Here is a 22,016-nt window from a genome sequence, read left to right as displayed (position 1 = left end):
CTTAAAAAGAGAGAATAAAAATCTTTTCTTGGAAAAGACCATAATACCCTTGTTACTTTCCAACTTTACTATTAAATCCATGAACTTTTAACTTATTTCAAAATCAAGCATATAGTTTTCAAAATTTCCAATTTAGTCACTAACCCTGAATTTCGGGATGTTACAAATCTCCCCTCCTTTAAAGAAAATCTGTCCTCGAATTTTCACTGAACATATAAATAAGAACATATCTTCTAATGTTCTCATGCTACCTCATTTACTTAATCTTTCCTTCCTTTATTTCTTTAACTACCTTTTTCCTTTATACATTTATCTACTGTCACTTATCATATACACATTAACCCATAGCCTCAATTCATTTCTATCTTTTCTCTCATTCGATTCTGCATTTTTCCTTTGACCTTTCTAAAATTCATATAATGTCACTCATCACATAGACAGTAACATCCATTTCCATTACTCAACATCATAAATCCATCTCTAACTACCTTATAAGAATAACCAAATTCGTTTTCCATCATCATTTAACCAAAAACACGACCTTAAATCTTCTTTAAATATGATTAAACATACACTTTAAAGAATCCTTTCACATCACCTTGCACACTTTTCTTACTTCTATATCAAAATTATCATCTACACTTCCATATAACATTTCTGATCCTTTAACTCAATCCCTTTCATTTCTTTATTCCTTTATTTATTCCTTATACACAAATTATATCTTTCCTTTCATGTTCACATACTCTTGTCCTATCACCTATACTCATCTCTGTGTAACAATCTTCATTGCATCCTCATAACTTTGATATCCTCATTTACTTATACAAAATTTTATTCTTTATCCTCTCTTGTACTTGTATTTTCTTCTTTAAAGCCACTTTTAAAAATGCCAATGCTTATCTCTTTTCCTACATCATATCTGTATCATCAAAATACATAACCACATCCAGATTCATATCATACTTGATTAACTTCACTTTATCTTTTTTTCAAATCTTATAACTCTATCACCTTTACTCTGACAGCTAGTCAATAGCAACTGTTCAATCTAGGGCACAAGCCCTAATCGACCAATCATATACATCCTTTTCAATCGAAATTATCTCAAAATTAGTTTACTTAACTTATCAAATTCACCTTTATTCTCATACATCCTACAATTTCCGTTGTTCAAACTTAACTTTCTGACTTCGTTTATCTTATAAACTGACCACTGATGTATTCGTTCTTAAACTCTTCTTATCAATCTTTAGCTTTACTCAAAATATACAAATCCTCACTTCCTTCACTATATCACATTACTAGGATCCAAATATACAATTGTATCCAGATCCATTTCATATTTGGTTATCATATCCTGACAATATCTTATAATCTTATAATTCCGGTACATTTTTATCACGTACTTTGGTTAGACAACGCTAACTCTTTACGTCTTAACTGCAAACCCTTATCATATTCACACTCTTGCTTATACACAATATTATTCCTTTGTTTCAAATTCATAAACTCTATCTCCATATATCTCATACACTTGTCACTGATGCATTTATTCTTAAGCTCCTCTATAAGTACTCACCACGTCATTTGTTCTTTTTAATGTTCTTATGATGACACTTATTCACCATATTCTATCTTATCCAGGTACTAACAAAACTAATCCATATCATTTTTCCAATTCAAAACAATGAAGATCTTCTATCACTATTCTAATATGATTTCAATCTTCTGAAATCAACCTTTAATCTTATATACACTTTCTGAGGTTTCTGCTCTTCATCCTGCCTGGACAGGGCAGGTGAATTGCTATCACCATCAGATTTGTCAGCTATCGATTCACTTCGACAATTTCTATAATCAATTTCTACTATATCATACAAATTGTATTCTATTAGCAAGACATTATACTCCTTACACTATCAGATCAGAAATATTCACTTTGAGTTGGCATGTAAATATTTTTAAACCTCATTTGACTTCGGTTTAAGCCTAGAATCGGCTAAACCTTAGCTCTGATACCATTAAATGTAACACCCCAACCCGTATCCTACTCGGATCTAAGTCCGAGGAGTCACGTTGACTTTTCAAGACTCTGTTCTTTACATATCCACTAAAATCTTAATTTCATCATTTAAGGAAATGAGTACTTTACATTAATAATTACAATCAAATTGTTTCTTTAAAACGATCAGAGCATATTTAATTTAAAATCTTGTAACTACATGCCAACTAGCTCCATAAACAAAATACATATGTTCAATATGTTTCTGATCTGATCATCGTAAGGAAAATATTGGCCTGTCTTGCTCCTCGCTACTTCCATTCTCGTCATACCTACGTGTGAAACATTCACACGCTAAGTCTATGACTTAGCGAGGCATTAACATTTAAATATGAAATTTCAACTCTAATTACTACTATGCACACTTCATAGAATTATAGTAATTTAATTAAACTCATAATACCTACAAAACATAAATACATACATATATATATCATGCCAAATTATATTCTTTGATGTACTGTTATACCTAGACACACATATCATCATTTACATTCATAACCTTTTTATATGTTATCATAGTTTCTCCTTTTTTTATTTTTTCATGTTTTTCTTATCTTTAATACATATACACATCATATAATATCACATCACCAAACAAACATGTAACATCACATAGAATTTTCGCATATTATATTTTTAATGGCCATGTACACATGTGAGAACTATATATATGTGAGTCTATAGAGTTTGTGCACTAATGTTGTCACCACAGCTCGTATAAATGCACCGGAGTGCCACGTAGAATTGCACCGAAGTACTGCGTAGAAATGCACCGTAGTGCCATATAAGATGTCCCTAATGACCACGTAGAAAATTCCTTAAGAATCATATACATATGTCAAAGACCAAATATGTGTCTCAAAAGACCTCATACATGTTCCAATGAATATATATATGTCCCGAAGGACCGCGTAGACCCTCGACTCTTGGCATGCCAACTATACCCCTAGCTGTTATGACACATATCATGGGCATTATCTTTTATATCCTTTTTTCCATATTCATGTAAACATATCACATATTCATATAAACTCATAGCTTCATTTACATATACATGTAATCACGTAGTTCATGTAAATTCTCATATCATTTCGTATTCATATATCTCATAGCATATAACACTTCTCATGTGTTCCTATAAACATGTCATACATATCAGACATGTTTACACAACTCATTTCTATATAACTTATATGAATCTATATTCTTTTTCATATACTCATATAATCATATAATATAATATTTCATATAACCTCATGTATCACATCACATAGATACATACTCAAGTACTCATAGTTACATATCACTTAAATTATTCATATTTACATAATTAATGGTCATATAACTTCTATCACCAAGTCACTTACTTATCTCTTATTCTTATATGTTTATATTTATCATATAACACATAAGATTTATTGCATATTTATATCTCATTCCTACATCACTAATTCATAATATAATTTATATCATATCATTAATCTTATTCTTTATTTCTTAGTATGCACTTACATTACATAACCTATATTATACTTATAAACATATATATATATTACTTCTATTATTTATTTTATATACAAATTAATCTATTTACTTAATTCAAATCCATATAACTTATATAATCTTCTCATATCACTCCATAGCTTTTATCATACAACTAATGTATCATAATTTTATTTAAGCATATGAATCTTTCTCATCTATCTTATCCTATATGTTTATATTATCACTTAATTGATCATACTACTATGTACTTGCCCAACTCACATTCTTATTATTTATGTAACCTTTACCTTTGCTTACTTAGTTCATATCATTTCTCATAAACTCACTTTTACCATATTCTCAGATTATTACTTAAGTTATCTAATATCATGTATTCACGTAGTTATATTTCATTTCTATATATATCTCAAAGATCTTATCGTTTATATTCATATAATTTATTATCATCTAATATGGTTTATATCATCATAACATATCATATATTCACATCAACCATATAATACATATATACAATAACATGTCAACACATTTAATTCATACACACATATACTTCTATTTATGAATTCATGCATTTTACTATTGGAAATAGACTTGTCGCAAGTCTTATTTCCATTTAACATTATATACTACTAATATGCACTCACCTTGACCTCACTAAGTTTCAATCCACTTTTATGCTTTCCTTTCTTCCGATCGAATCTTAACTTGATAATCGTTCTAGAACTTGTTCGTGCTCGATATCTACACAATCAAGTATTTATACTATCAGTATCCAATTAATATACTATAATCTGTCATTTCTTAGACCAAAAGAAAGGTCTATTTCTATTTCCCTTTTGAAGTGCATCGATACATTCTACAGTGCATCGATGCATTCTTTAACATGTGCATCGATGCACTACTCATGCATCGGTACACAAATTACCTTCGATATTTTAAATCTTAAGGGGGTGCATCGATGCACTAATTGCATTCGATGTTCATTTATTTGAGAGTGCATCGATACACATTGAAGATGCATCGATGCACACTACCCATAATTACATTTTAAGTACGAAAATGTCTTGTTTTGACTCCAATTCTACTTATTAATCCCTCCTTATACCTTAAAACTTATCTATACATATGTAAACCTTCTTATAATACTATAACACTTCATCATATCTCATAATTTATCATAATTCTTGAATCAAAGAATTTCATCAAATTTTCCATGTGTTATAAATTCAATTCTATCACCTCTAACTTCTTAATTAACCCCTTGACAAGTCAAATCCATCTTTAGAACTTCAAAAATCTTTCTATAACAAAAGTTCATTTCTACACCCTTCATATATTTTTCTTTTTAATTCTCTATTCTTGATGTTTAAAGCTTATATAAGCTTTCCTTGAGCTTATATAATACTCAAAGAATCAAAATCAACTTATAAATCCAAGAATTAAACAGATGAAATTAAACTCACCTTTAACTGAGGCTTACGGGGAGAAGAAGAAGCTGAAAAAGAAGACTCTGGATAGATTTCCTTATTTCTGACATTTTTATAATCCTTAAAAAGAGAATAAAAATCTTTTCTTAGAAAAGACTATAATACCCTTGTTACTTTCCAGCTTTACTATTAAATCCATGAACTTTTCACTTATTTCGAAATCAAGCGCATAGTTTTCAAAATTTACAATTTAGTCACTGATCCTGAATTTCGGGATGTTACATCCACTGCCTCTAGTTCCTCCTCTGCCGCCTCTATCTTCTTGCCAATAACCTTCAAAATTAAATTACAATATTAATACATTGATTATATCCTTAATATTATTTAATTACATTTATTACCCTTTCTTGCTTCCTCGGTCTATCCAACTTCAACTTCTCCATCACTCTAACCACCTCTTCCTTCCCCCATGCACGGATGTGTGCCACTCTGTTTCGTTCATATGTCGGCACACAATTACAGCCCGACCAAAAATCAAACAGTGCAACCTACATTTATAATAAAATTTATCATTTTATATAATAACTATACTAGCATTTTAGGTATCTCTAAGATTGTTATGCACCCTTAGAGGTATCTCCTGCTGCCCTTTTGAAAGCTGATTATTGATTTAATCAATCTCGAATGGAAATATTCGGCCCAATTGAATTCGTCATTCAAGCCTTCATTGCAAATCAGCTTCATATTGTCCTTGTTCATTGACGTATCACCCATTGGACAAAGAAAGATCCCGACAAGGTACAATAGAATTCGGGCCTTCAGGTCATCCCCCCGTAAGATCTACTTTTGATTTCCTCTTCAAGTTCAGCACATGTCATCTTTTGCTTCAAATCATATTTGGAGGCAAGTGCTTTCCAGTTCTTACTCTTAGTGACTTCTACAACACTTTTGCCTTCATTTTCTACCCCCAAGATGGCTGCAGCACATGAGACCCCCAGAGGAAATGAATAATCACCATATTTAGCAATACATTGTTGGACATCGAATTACTCCATCAAGGATCGACACAATTCCCTTCGAATAGGTTGATCCCTTACTCCTATCAACAATCCAAACCTCATTTCTTCCAGCACATTCAAGTACTCACTCTCCTTAAGGTGTTCAATTAATGAATTCACCATTTTTATGTTGCACCTTGTCGACACTTCCTACATTTTTTAACAATATATAATGTTATTGTTCTTATATATCTTGTATCAAAGTATTTACAAGTTTAATGAATACCTTCTTTTCATGTGATTTCCTCCAAGCTTTGTATTCTTCACTATCCATCTTTGACTGTATGATGTAAGGTTCATTCTCAACATCACTCATCGACTTCCATTTCTCCAACACATCATTTTTCACCTAATATTAAGCATAAACGTTTCTTAATCAATACATTAACGCTAAATAATACTCAATGTCAATTTCATTTTACATATCGAACCGATGTGATTTCCAGCTTCCTTCATCCTTTGGCATTCGATCATACTGTCAACATTTAAAATTTGTTATCAATTTAAAGTTCTTAAATACTTTAATCCAATTACCATTTCAACTATAATAAAAAAATACATTGATACTTACTAGAAGTACATATATCCACCCATTGGTTGCTTTCGACTCTCGGCCTCAATTTCAAAGTCATCTTCGCCACCAACAATTTCAAGATCCGTTGACTTCATTTTTCTTTCATATATCAGTTTACGCAAATCAAAATCAAATATTGGTTACATACACTTTATTCAATATGCAAATATCGATAACTACTCTTGTATTAAAACGGTTTCCTTCAAAATAATTTGAATGGCCACTACTATAAGTATCGACACATTTATACAACTTACACTATCATTTTCTACCTATAATTTTATAAACAGGTATCCATATTTATTTTCTATCTATAATATTATATAATCGGTCCTAAATCCTTCTTGGCTTCGATTCGAAATCCCCAAACCAAACCCAAAAACTCTAATCCCTATTTCCTTCAAACGAATGAGAACACTCAACACTCCAAGTATCAGCACATTTATACAACCTATAATATCATTTTCTACCTATAATATTTAATAAAAGTATCGATATTTATCATCTACCTAGAATATCACTTTTTACCTATAATCGGTCTCAAATGCTTCTTTACTTCCAAAATCCCAAACAAAACATAATAGCCTTATTTCTGATTACTATAATAATAAAAAACTAGAGTTTCGACAACGTATTTTTTGATTCGACTGTAGCAACAAACAAACAAACTTCGCTTTAAAAATACCTTCTGAAATGCAGCAACAATTACGCTTCGATTTTTTAAAAACTTGGCCGTGTTCTATATATTTTCAGAGGAAATTTAACTATGCCCTTTATATTTTAACCGGACATGTTATTTATATTTAATCAATACAACTACCAAAGTGTCGCTACTTTTATGTCAGGTATCGATACTTTCGATAGGATATTTACCTATTTCTTTAAAAAAGTATCGATAATATTTTACTCGTACTTATTAAAGTATCAACACTTTCAACATATTCAGCAGTGCTTTACCGGTTTTGTCATTTAGAGACCGATTTTATCATATTTTTACCTGTTTATATTGTTATGGATCGATATATTTTTATTAAGTATCGACACTTTATAGGCGCTATTACTGCTTCTCTTTTAAATTCCAAAAGTGTCAATACTTATATCAAAGTATCGACACTTTCAACATATCCGGTAGCACTTTACCGGTTTTGTCATTTCGAGACCGGTTTTGTTATATTTTTACATGTTATATTGTTATGGATCGATACATTTTTATAAAGTATCAACACTTTATAGGCGATATTACTGCTTCTCTTTTAAATTCTAAAAGTGTCGATACTTATATTAAAATATCGACACTTTCAACATATCCGATAGTGTTTTACTGGTTTTGTCATTTCGAGACCGGTTTTTTCATAATTTTACATATTATATTATTATGGATCGATACATTTTTATAAAGTAATGACACTTTATAAGCGCTATTATTGCTTCTCTTTTAAATTCTAAAAGTGTCGATACTTATATTAAAGTATCGACACTTTTAACATATTCGGTAGCGTTTTACCGGTTTTGTCATTTCAAGATCGATTTTGTCATATTTTTACTTGTTATATTGTTATGGGTCAATACATTTTTATAAAGTATCGACACTTTATAGGCGCTATTATTGCTTCTATTTTAAATTCCAAAAGTGTCAATATTTATATTAAAGTATCGACACTTTCAACATATCCGGTAGCACTTTACTGGTTTTGTCATTTCGAGACCGGTTTTGTCATATTTTTACATGTTATATTATTATGGATCGATACATTTTTATAATGTATCGACATTTTATAGACGCTATTACTGTTTCTCTTTTATATTCTAAAAGTGTCGATATTTGTATTAAAGTATGAACACTTTCAATATATTTAGTAGCGCTTTACTGATTTTGTCATATTTTTACATTTTTACCTAATTTTTAATATATTTAGTAACACTAAACCGAATTTATTAAATATCTTTTAATGTATCCGATAATATTATATATTAATCGTATATTAGTTCTTCTTTCATGATAAACCCCGAAAACTGCATGAAATACATTTTCATAAAAACCAGCAAAAGCAGAAGAGGTGCATGTTTCTCGCTGCCATTTCCAAAGCCGATTGTACTTTAGAAATTTGATCAAACTAAAAAGTAACAGATTCTTTTAAGAAACAAATAAAAGCCGACTCTTCTTCCTCCTCTTTTCCATACCACAAAGACCTGATCCCAACAGAGCAGCTGCAACTAGCATCATCCATGGTGGCACCGACCTGGGCATGGGCTTTTTGTTTAGCCTTTACTTCGGTTCCTTCTGTTTTCGGAAATTCAGAAGGCGGTGCTCTTTAGACCTTGAGAAGAAGTCTAACGGATCCCGATAACGTGCTCCTGAGTTGGGATCCCACCCTTGTTAACCCTTGTACTTGGTTCCACATCACTTGCAATCAAGATAATCGAGTCACTAGAGTGTATGCCACTTTTCTCTTTCTCACTTTTGTTGGTTTTTTTTTTGTGGAAGACCTGGTCCTTTTTATTTTGGGTTCATTTATTTATACGGGATTTATGAAGACTTATTTTTTTTTTTTTTTTTAAGAGCTTAGTTTTCACTGAGTGATAGTAGTACAAGTCGATTAATTTGGGTTTCGTGCTTTATTTTGGAGGGAAGAAATGGTGGTTACAATTTTACTGCGAAACTGTTTAATTACCTGAGATTGTTATTTTTTTCGGGGTGATGCTTGGTTTTAGAACTAGTCTGGGTTCATTTAATTGATTTCTTTTGTGGTTTGCTTTGCATAATTATGGGCTTTTATGTCAATGTATTGGTGGGAAGCAAAAAGTGGATGAATCCACTGTAAAACTGTTGGATAGTTGTGTTTTACTTATAAACATTTTTCGAAGGATGGCAAATACGGCGGTAAAAACCTGGATTATCATGGGGTTTTTTGGGGGGTAATGTTTTGGGGTCTAAATAGTGTTTTAATGCTTGTCTTTGTAGGGTTCGGGAATACAGGAATTATCATGCTTAGGCTGTTATCAGTGTGCTTGAAATGATAAAAAGTAGTTGCAGAATTGAGCATCGGGCAATATTTGAGTCTGTTACTTTGTTGAAGTTCCAGGTTTCTCTAGATGTTCTTGTGGTCTGCATCTTCCTTTTGGAAGAACATGTTTAAAAATTTTGACATAAAAACGGTACCCTTGTGTGCTTGGTGGCTTGGACTGTACTGTTTAGAATGTAGTTTCCAAATTGTTAAATGGTATTATGATGTGATAGGTGCCTTATTTGATTATTATTTGCTTTTAAATTCCTCTTTAATTGTTGGTTTTTGTGATTTATTTGTTCGTTTTGATTCATTTTCTGTGTAGGATATTAGATTTGAAAAATGCACTTAAAAGGCAGAATTCTGTAGATTTTTTTATTTTCTGAATCAAAGTTGGATTAGTGGGCATGATTTTGGGAATGACACATCTGATGAGACGATGAGTCAGTACCTTCTAGAAGGTCCAGTCAACGCTTCTAGAAGAATGAATAGATCAGTCGCACGTTTATGCAATTCGAATTTGAATTAAACTCATGTTTTAGGATATTATTTTAAATATTATATTTTATATTATCTTTGTTTTTAGTATTTTAGTTTAAATAATTTTAAGTATTTTCATTATGATTTATTTTTTTATTTTAAGAATTATATTTATCTTGTGTTTAGGATTTTGAAGGCTATAAATACCCTCTCAGGTTAAGTATAAAAACACATCTCTACAATTGAGATTTTACTCTTATTATTCTTTCTAGTTTTATAAAGTTCTCTCATTTCTTTTCTTTTCAAGTTTTCATTTTTTACTTTATTTTAAGTTTTATTTTTAAACATGTTAAGTATGATTTTTGTCATGCTTAGCTAATTTTCTTTTAAGCCGAAGGCTAAATCATTGGCTTAATTCCAAACGTGAAAATTGTAAGGCACTTAAATCGCTTCGGATATCTCTCTCTGTTTCCTGGGCTTATTTTCAAATCAAAACAATTTTCAAAACCAAAAAGTCGACGTTAGTATGGATGTTGTTATGGTTAACGTAGGAGATCGACTTATTGAAGCACATTCGACTTCCTGGGAACACACTTAGCAAAATAACCAGTTATTGTTGAAACAACATAATCCGAGTCGACAGCTTTTCAAGCCTCAACGTTTTTAGATCTACAACATTGTTGTTGATTAGATCAATTCATAAACAGATATTAAAGATTGAATTTGTGTATTCAGTATGCAAAGCATAGTCACAAGGATCCGTCCTTATACACAAGTAACCGGCGTGAATCTTGAAGTAAAGATCCATTTCGATGATCCAAGAAAACTGAGTCAAAGCTAAAAGCAATAAGTCTTCTTTTCAAATTCCAATTACTATTTTATTCTATTATTTTTATTTTTTATTTGTCTTTATCTTATCTTCAAATTTCAAAATCCCCCTATTTATCTTATTCATATCTCACCTTATATTTTTATTTATTTTTTTAATCTTAAATCTCATCCCTATTGTAACCCCTCAGACCGATGTGGGTGGCTCAATCTGACTCGGAGTGTCACATTAGGGCCACCGGAGCGACTCACCGTAAAAATATCAAAAAAATTAAAATTTCTGTTAAAACACGTAAAATCGTAAAACAATTTATAATACAAAAGTAAAATTTACCAATATTAAAAAATAAAACAAATTCCAGACTTGTATATAAAATAAAATACAACCTATATGTCCCTAAACACATGCACCGTACTCCGTAAGCAATGCTGTTGGAACTCCTTATTGAAGTCGATAGTTACGTTGGTTCAATCCTTTTAACCTGAAAAGGTAAAAGGTGAGTAACATAGTGAGTTTTAGGAAGCTCAGTAATACAGTACTACCAGATGATGCTGAAGAACATGCAAATAATAGATAAACATATGTTTCCTTATTGATTCAGACATCTACAGACTTTTTATCTGAACTGAGGTCCCACTGATTTCTCAAATAGAAAGAGAAAACAAGCTTTCAGTTCATAGGAAATATTTTGGATAATTGGGTTCAGGAGATCAGAATAGGTTGTCTAGTGTGTTCCCACAAAACCAGTGAAAAGGTACAGATCTTTTTAAAATAATGGCAGTTTAAAACGTATTTTTCAAAACTCATAGTAATCCCTCTAACCGAACGCCATATACAGCTCCCCAGAACTGCATAACCTAAAGGAGCACCTTGGGCCTGAGAGCCTACCCAAGAAAGATTCTTGGGGCCTTAGAGCCTACCCAAGGGTCGACTTAGGTCCATAAGGAATTATCATTCGGTGTCGAACCTATACAAGTAATTACCAGCAGTGACTGAACCTACCAGAGATAGGAATTACTAATCGGTGCTAAACCTATACAAGAATTACCAACAGCGACTGAACCTGTCAGAGTCTTCATACCATATCCCAGAGTACCCCAAATAAAATCATTTTCAGTCATTAAATAGAGGTATCTGAAATCAGAGCAGAGATCAGAACAAAAATCAGAGAAAACATCCATGTGATCAGGGAACACACTAGTGGTTCCAGATATTATTCGGAGGTACTTGATAATCTTATCTGACATGGAAATACGGATCTTCAGTATACCGATAGAATGTCGTAAATTAGTATCACTATCGAAAGAGCTCATTATCTGACAGGATCATCAATTATTCATAATGTGATTTATCAGGATCATATAGTATGCGGACATTTTTCGGATGCACTAAGTAATCAGAAAGGTATTCAGAATCCATTGCATCTGAGTTACTTGTGTTTTCATATATGACCGGAGTGATTCCATTATTTAGGAAAATAATAGGCATTTTGGGCATTAGGTTCTTGGAGAATCCATAGTGATTTAAGTTGATAAGGGAGAAACGAAGATTCAGGGCATTTACGATTTGTGTTAATTTATCGGAATATTGAGTTAACTCGAGCTGAACAACTCTCAAAACTAATGCATATCGACCGGTTAATTCGTTCCCCTTCCAAGGTATTAACTCTTTAATACCAACAATTCTTGTCCATAGATCATCTTCATAATCATCGTTGAATAACAAACAGATATTCCAATAGTCTTGATTTCATTTCCATGTTGCAACAATATCAATAAATGTCGACGTACTTGATTCGTGGTTCACAACCCATAGGGACAGTACATCATGTAAGTTCATCAGCATTTCCAGACTTATCCAAATCACTTACTTAATCCTCAGTCATTGAGGTTACTTAGCTCATTTAGTAGTCAAGTCTATCTCGGTCACTTCGAGGTTTTCCATAGTAATTCGGATGTCTATGAAATTTGGATACATATGGTACTTCCGTTCAGTTCAATTTGGTCATATATTAAAGTCATTTCGGTATTCTAAGTTGATTTAATCATTCAGAGGTTGAGGGTATTTAGTTATTCCATGGCTTGGAAATACTTTAAGGGCATTTTGGTTATTTTACACTTCAAGGGCAATTCTATAATTCCAATATAGATCCGAATTTAATTAAATGATTCCAAAGTTCAAGTGGATCAAAACATAAGTTCTTAGATCGTCTCCCTTATCATAACCATCCATTGTGCTTTTCTACACTTTAAGTGTATCATCATCATTCCACTCAATTCTGTCAGTGGCATACTTTCAATAACTTAGGCTTGAATGAATTTTAGTTCCTTTAACGTTATAGTTATTACAAAACTCGAGGACATTTCAATAATTCCTTTAAATTCAATCATATGCATTTTCTCTGATAATTAGTCAAGTATGTCCTTTCAGAGTTATTTTTCACCGTCTGGGGAAGTCTTGGCCCTTTTCCATTACAAGGGCATTTTCGTAATTTTATCCCATGGTTCTCTTTTCGGTAATTTCATATCCAAATAATCATGGTATTTAACCTTTAAGAAAATTTATCAAAATTCACGGATCTTAAAATCAAATCATTTATTATTGAATCACCGAACTTATTATTATTATTATTATTTTCGATTGATATTCGGTAACCGACTTTTTACAAAATTCGGAAAGAGTTTAGGAAGTGATCACTATATACATATGACCAATTATACTCATCCATGCAGAAATCAATACCAACATGTTCCATAAAGCATGAAACATGTAGTAATATTACCTCGATTTTTATACTATATCGATCGACCATTTAAACTTCATTCGATCGCCCTCGAACTTGAATTCAACATCCAATAATTTCTCAGATACATTGCAAACGAATTTACGTAAGAAACTGAACTTAATAGAGAAACTATATTGAATATAAAGGTAATTCACTGTAAACAGCATATTAGGTGTGAATTTGGCAAAACAAACTTTGGATTCAAACTCAGGACATCGAAAAACATAAAATAGGGATTTTCAAAAATTTAAATTTCGGTCAAAGTCAACTGTTAGACCGGTCAACGGGTTGACTTGGTCAAAGTCAACAAGTTGACTCAGCGACTGGGTCGAGCAGACGGTCAGGTTAACCAGACCTGGTTCTAGAAATTTCCCCAGACCAAAACAAACCCACGCGCGGGTGGCGATGCGTGAAGCCGGTGGCAGGCTCGGGACGGACGACCGATTCTTCCTAGATAAGTTAATCACTAAATCAGAGTAACAATCAATCTAAAAACATCAACCAACCCATCCAAAATAATCAGGAAAAATATTAATAACTTACCCACCTCGGTGGTCGGTGAAAACGATACGGTGAATGAAAACCCCGATCGGGTTTTTATCGAAACTAAAAGGGAAATACATTGGTATAGCGGTGATACAAGATGGTCGCCGAATCGGCCAGAATTGACGAAAAATCAAACGGCGATCTGGGTGTTTTTGTCGAAGATTTGCTAGGCATTACACGTCTTTTGGCGGTCGATCCGGGGATGAGGGTTGAGGGGTTTTGGTCGGGGTGAGTCACTAGTTCAATTGGGACGGGCAGTGACGTACACCGCCGGCTAATTGACGCCGAATCAGAGAAGGCAACGGGCGATTTTCTCACCATTTTGGGTTTACACTTCGAATTGGAGAAGACGATCCGGGGGTTTTTTTTCTAAATGCCCATTAAAAAGGGATAATTGGGGTTCAAGTCCCTAAATTTTCCACAAGTTCCAAAATCAAGGTACATCTTTTAGAAATTTATAATTTGGTCCCCAACTTTTCCCTTGTTACTACTTTAATTCGATACTTTCAAATTAATAAATTCCGGAATTGACGAAAAATCAAACGACGATCGGGGTGTTTTTGTCGAAGATTTGCCAGGCATTACACGTCTTTTGGCTGTCGATCCGGGGATGAGGGTTGAGGGGTTTTGGTCGGGGTGAGTCACCAGTTCAATTGGGACCGGCAGTGACGTACACCGCCGGCCAATTGACGCTGAATCGAAGAAGGCAACGAGCGATTTTCTCACCATTTTGGGTTTACACTTCGAATTGGAGAAGACGATCCGGGGGGTTTATTTCTCAATGCCCATTAAAAAGGGATAATTAGGGTTCAAGTCCCTGAATTTTCCATAAGTTCTAAAATCAAGGTATATCTTTTAGAAATTTATAATTTGGTCCCCAACTTTTCCCTTGTTACTACTTTAATTCGATACTTTCAAATTAATAAATTTTAGCCCCACATTTAGGCGTGACGCCTATCCAAACTCTACATTTCAGGAAAAAAAAATAACTAAATCAGAAATTGCAGAGTCTCTCTAGGATCGACCTTTACTTTTTCCACTTGCTATAGTTTCTTTATATTTCTTTTAGGACTAAGGAATTATTTTGACACGAAAATGAAATGTGTCAAATTAGTGTTCTTGATGGAACGGAAAGTACTAATTTATTTTTCTTTTTTTTAATTTATGACCAAAATAAAATCGGGAGAATTAGTAGATATTGACCTGGAGATCGAAGCACAAGCGCGAAGAATCCATGCACAAACGCTTCGAGAAAAAAGAAAAAGACAAGAAGAACAAAGTTCAGAAACAAAATCAAATCTGGAGACAAACTCTGAAGCATACACATATAACGAATATCAAATCCCGATGGTAGAAGAAAAACAACAACAAATGATCCGAAGCTAGCCGCAGCTCATATCACTCAGACGACATTATGCATCAATTTTCCTAATGGAGGGACTCTATTTTAGTTAAACATGGGACTTATTCATCTTCTTCCCACTTTCCACGGCCTTCCCAATGAAAATCCGCACAAACACTTATTGGAATTCTACATTTTTTGCACTAGCATGAAACCACATAGGGTTACCGAATATCAAATTAAATTGAGAGTTTTCCCTTTCTCTTTAGTCAGCTTGGCTAAAGATTGGTTATTTTATTTACCTCCAAATTCAGTTAATTAATGGGGTGACATGAGTCGAATTTTTCTTGATAGGTTTTTCCTAGCGGCTAAAGCAAGCGAGTTACGAATGAGTATTCTCTCCATTCCACAAAAGAGCGAAGAAAGTCTTTATGACTATTGGGAACTATTTAAAAAGCTTTGCGCAAGTTGTCCGCAACACGAATTAAGTGAGCAACCTTACTTCAATACTTTTATGAAGGTCTTTTACCAATGGAAATGAAAATGGTAGATGCCGCTAGTGGAGGAGCATTAGTAAACATGGCCCCAACAACAACGAGAGAGTTGATTTTAACCATGGTCACCAACTCTCAACAATTTTCAAGTGAACCCATCCGACGGGTTCACGAGATAAGTACTTTTTCCATTCAAAATAAATTAGATAAGTTAACTGAAGTAATTAATTCACTTATTACAGGAAAATCTGGGGTAACAAGAGCATGTGGGATATGCACGAAGTTGGACCATCCGACGGACTGTTGTCCGATAAAGCAAGAAGAAGGTAATACAAAAATCAATGTCGTAGGAAACTTTTTAGGTCCTCCATAGAGACCATACAACCCATATAGTAATACATATAATCCGAGATGGAGAGACCACCCAAATTTCATATATGCACCGAATCAAAGGCCAGCTTATCAACCAAGACCTCATCCTCAATAACAAACACAGAAGTCATCATTAGAGGAAGTCATAGAAAAGTTAGCAATTTCATAAGAAAAGCTGGTTATGTCCTAATAAAAGCTGGTTGCATAGCAGGAAAAATTTCAAAGTCGAACCGAAACACATTTTCAAGAGTTGGATAAACAAGTGAGCCAATTGGCTTAAACAGTAGGGAAATTGGAATTAAAAGGAAGACTATATTCTCAAACGAAATTAAATCCGAGAGAGAATGTTAGTGTGATCACACTCCGAAGTGGAACGATAATCTCACCTGAAGTTCTAGAAGAAAAAGGCGCACATTTCGAAGAACAAGAAGAAACGCCACCTCTATGAATACAAGGTACATTTGTAACACATTCTCCTTCTTCTTCTCATGAAATTGTACCACCCTTCCCATCAAGATTGTTAAAGCATGATAAAAGAGCTGAAGAAAGGGAGATCTTAGAGGTGTTCTTGAAAGTTCAAGTTAACATGCATCTTCTTGAAGTAATTCCACAAGTACCAAGGCATGCTCGATTTTTAAAGGAGCTTTACACTAAAAGAGGAAATTAATGGGGCACGAAAAGGTAAATTTAGGAGAACATGTTCCAAAATTTTTCAACAAAAGCTCCCACCAAAGATGAAGGATCAAGGTATGTTCGTCATACCTTGTAAAATAAGTATTTTTAAAATTAAATGTTCAATGTATGACTTAGGATCTTCAATCAACGTTATGCCATTTTCTGTTTATAAAATAATTACTAACGGGCCTTTGAAGGAAATGGGAGTAACCATGTAGTTAGCTTATCGGTTCGTGATCTATCCAGTGTGAATGATGGAAAAATGTCTTAGTGAAGGTCGATGTATTATTTTTTTCCTACAGATTTCTATGTCATTGACATGGAACATGATAGGTCGGATACTTATTCTGAAGTAGTTTTAGGCCGACCCTTTCTAAGAACCACACATATAAAGATCGATGTTAGAAGTGGTATACTGACAATGGAATTTGATGTTTTCAAATCAATGAAATACCCAGATCAAGTTGAAAGAATTAATTATGTTGATATTTTAGATCCTTTAATTGATGAATATATTGAATCTAATTTTTCTTATAATCTTTCCATGGATCTTAAACTTTTCCACAAAGAGGAAAAAATGGAGTTTGAAAATATTTTTTCAATCAATTATGATTTATTTTTACTTTCCTCTAAAACTAAAATTTTACCTTTTATTTTGCAGACACCTGAGGTAGAATTAAATCAATTACTGGAACACTTAAATATGCCTTTTTAGGCGAAAATAGAACCTTACCAGTGATCATCTTAAATAAATTATCCGAAGAATAAGAGGAAACTTTGGTAACAATATTACGTATGTACAAAGAAGCCATAGGATAGACTATTTCCGACATTAAAAGATTTAGTACCTCAACTTGCATGAACAAGATCAAAATTGAAGAAAGAGCAAAGCCATCACGAGAAGGACAATGCCTATTAAATCCACCAATGATGGAAGTAGTAAAGAAGAAAATTTAGAAACTTCTCGATGCTGACGTAATCTATATGATATCGGATAGTAATTGGGTAAGTCTGATTCATGTGGTACCCAAGAGAACGAGAGTCACAATGGTCGAAAATCAAGAAGGAGAGTTAGTGCCAACACGAGTTCAAAATGGATGGCGAGTTTGCATTTATTACAGGAAGTTGAACTCTCTTACTTGAAAAGATCATTTTTCTCTTCCCTTTATAAACTAAATTATTGAAATACTAGCTGGGAAAACTCATTATTGTTGCCTTGATGGTTTTCAGGTTTTTCTAAATCCCAATAGCACCAGAAGATCAAGAAAAAATGACTTTTACTTGTCCCTTCAGTACATTTGCATATAGATGAATGCCCTTTGGCCTTTGTAACGCACCGGCCACCTTCCAAAGATGCATGTTGAGTATATTTTTTGACTATGTGGAGAAAGGCATCAAAGTCTTTATGGATGACTTCACGGTCTATGGTAATTCTTTTAGTGAATGTCTTGATAATTTAACTAATATGCTTAAAAAATGCTTAAAATATAACCTTGTTTTAAACTATGAAAAATGTCATTTTATGGTTATATTGTTTCCTCAAAAGGGATTGCGGTTGATAAAGATAAAATAGATATTATATGCTCACTTCCTTACCCTACAACTGTGAGAGAAATTCGATCTTTTCTTGGCCATGTAGGATTTTACCGCAGGTTTATTAAAGACTTTTCAAAGATAGCACAACCTTTATGCAATATTCTCCAAAAGGATCAAGACTGATTTTGATTCAAAATGCAAGGAGTCTTTCAATTCATTTCATCCCCAATTATTCAGCCACCAGATTGGAATTACCCCTTTGAACTTATGTGTGACGCATCGATTACTAGCGTTGGAGCTGTTCTCGGCAAAAAAAAGGCAAATAGCCACATGTCATTGCCTATGCATCCCGAACTTTGGACTTGGCTTAAAAGAATTATTCAACTACTGAAAAAGTACTTTTTGCTATAATTTTTTATTTTAAAAAATTTAGATGTTTTTTGCTTTGTACTACAATTACTGTTTTTTCGGATCATGCAATTTTAAGGTATTTAATGAGAAAAAAGGAAGCAAAACTAAGGCTTATCCAATGGATCTTACTTTTACAAGAATTCAACTTGGAAATTAAAGACAAAAAGGGGTGTGAATACTTGATAGCTGACCACTTAAGCCAAATTCCCCTTTCCACACCTAACCCGCCACTTAGAGAAGAATTTCCTGAAGAAAATTTGATGGTGGCGCAAAGCATAGCTCCATGTTTTATAGATATGGTTAATTATTTGGCCATAGGTAAGTTACCATTAGATTTGCCGAGATATAAAATTAATAGAATTAAACGAGAATCTCGATATTATATTTAGTACAATCCTTATTTATGGAAGCACTACTCGGATCATGTAATTCGAAGATGTATTGCCGAAAATGAGGTAAATTCAATTTTACAATTTTGTCACTCTTATTGTTGTGGTGGTCATTTTTGGCCCAAACGTAGATCCCATAAAATTTTTGAATGCGGTTTCTTTTGGCCTCACATCTTTCGGGATTCTTTTTTGTTCTGTAAAACTTGTGAGAGATGTCAATGTATAGGTAATTTAAGACGTTGGAATGAAATGCGTCTTAACCTTGTACAAGTTTGTGAAATTTTTTTATGTTTGGAAAATCGATTATATGGGTCTTTTTATTTCGTCATTTGGAAATACTTATATTATTTTAGCTGTAGATTATGTTTCTAAATGGGTGAAAGCTAAGGCTACCCAGAATAATGATGTTAAAACCATAATTAACGTTTTGAAAAATTTTGTTTTCCAGGTTTGGCACGCCATGGGCTATAATAAGCGATCACTTCATTAATTGATTAATCGAATCGATGGTGAAGAAATTTGGAGTAACTCAAAGAAGTGTTATCGCTTACCATCCACAAACAAATGGACAAGCAGAAGTATCGAATTGAGAAATAAAAACAATTCTTGAGAAAATTGTTAAACCAGACCGTAAGGATTGGAGTCTAAAATTAACCGATGCACTGTGGGTATACTGAACCGCTTATAAAAGTCCCATTGGTATGTCTCCATACGACTAGTTTTCGGTAAACCATGTCACTTATCGGTTGAATTAGAGCACAAGACATATTAGGCAGCTAAACATTGTAACATGGACGCGGTTGGTGAAACTCAGAAATTACACATTCAAGAACTTGAGGAAATCTGGAGAAACGTCTATGATAGTTCTCGGATATTTAAATAAAAAAAAAGAATTCCACGAAAATAGAATTTCTTTGAAAACCTTTTCTGTCGGTCAAAAGGTTTTACTATTTAACTCTAAATTTAAACTTTTTGCACGAAAACTTATATCAAAGTGGCTCGGACCGTTTACAGTAACTCAAGTATTTCTTCATGGTGATGTTGAAGTTGAATATAATGAAGCAATTCGGTTTAAAGATAATGATCAAAAGGTTGAAACCGTATTATGAAAATGCTCCAGTTAGTCTAATCGAAGAAATAAATTAAGAGGAACCCGCAGTCTGAAAAAAATCAGGTCGTCGAGCTAACGACGTTAAACAAATGCGTCTGATGGGAGGCAACCCATTTTGTTTCATTTTCATTTTTTATTATTATTTTTTTGTATACTTTATTTCATTTTTAATTTATTTCATTTCATTTTATTTTATTGTATCATATGCTTTATTTTATTTTATTTTATTTTTCTGTGAACATATTCGAATTTCGATCGAATATATAATGAAGGAGCAATGTCTCACGTATGGAGACAAGAAACAGACGCATGTTATCATAGCCCAACCCCATGTGGTGCACTTAGTATTCCCCAAGTTAAAAACTTTTCCTCTTTTGTCGAAACTTCTAATTTAGGGGTTTAATTTTTTTCAATTTTCAGTGAGACCCACCTTATCTATTCACCTATCACTATCTACACTTTTCTATAATTTTAAACCAATCTCAATACACTCTCTTTTGGCTGGTTATACCTAACCAAAACCAAACCCCTATTTTTTTTATTTTCCCTTTTATCCCAATTTTGATTCTACCTTTTTAGTTTGACTTAATGTCAAACTCTCTCTTTTTATTTTTTATATTACACGTGACCTAGCCTCCCCATAAAATAAAAAACCATCTCATCTCTTCCAATTTTCCAAATCCCTCAGTCGCATAACACATTCACTATCTTCTTCTTTTAACCAATCGGTCTCCTCACACCTCACCGCCTCACCGTTGATTCGTTGTACCACCACCTCCACTCCAGCCTACTTTGTTTTATCTTCTTTGCAAGATGGTGTGAACATGCAACCAAGAAATCAGGGAGTTCCTGTGTTGCTCAACCTTGGAAGATGACACGCCGCTCTGACTATCGTCGACGTTCTGAGCAATTCTAACTCGCTTCCCACTCCAAATCCTCCTTGTTGTAGTAGACGTCGACCGCAAGGCTCTCCACCGAGAGTTCTAGTGCCCATGTATGAAACCACAGCCGCTTCTTCGTTCGCCGGTCGTTCCACCTTTTTCCACCATCATGCCACCGATCTGAGTAATCCACGACCGTCCATACCTTCATCACCGACCACCCCAACATTCTACTTTATGTCGTATATTCCATGTCATACACTTGACACTTTAATAGCAACAAGGCTAGGAGTTTTAATAGTATTCGTCACTGTAGGTTTCAACTTTGTAAGTATATTCCATGTCGTACACTTGACACTTTACATTTACGTGATGCTGTGATGCACTATTTTGATGCAATTGGTTGGACACTCTATTCAAATATTAGATGTGATACTTATTACGAGTTAGTCTTTGAGTTATATACCACTTTTATTTTTCTGTAGCGTTGTGTTGTTTCTATCAATACACCCGATGTTATTGCTTTT

The 22,016-nt window shown here is 33.3% G+C and overlaps 1 protein-coding gene across 1 annotated transcript in view; it reads left to right on the top strand.

The window, feature by feature from the left end:
• The window catches only part of LOC120118806 (leucine-rich repeat protein 1-like), a 33,013-nt gene that overhangs the window by 6,000 nt on the left and 4,997 nt on the right, over positions 1–22,016 (top strand). The window contains exon 2 of the mRNA XM_039138779.1: positions 8,950–9,068. Coding sequence (XP_038994710.1) covers positions 8,950–9,068 — 119 coding nt within the window. The remainder of the gene's footprint in view (positions 1–8,949; positions 9,069–22,016) is intronic.

Source organism: Hibiscus syriacus, unplaced genomic scaffold (assembly GCF_006381635.1).
Source record: "Hibiscus syriacus cultivar Baekdansim isolate YM2019G1 unplaced genomic scaffold, ASM638163v2 tig00000991_pilon, whole genome shotgun sequence".
In the NCBI taxonomy this organism is placed as follows: domain Eukaryota; kingdom Viridiplantae; phylum Streptophyta; class Magnoliopsida; order Malvales; family Malvaceae; genus Hibiscus; species Hibiscus syriacus.
The sequence above is the reverse complement of the archived record's forward strand: the minus strand, read 5'-3'. Positions and strand labels throughout refer to the sequence as shown.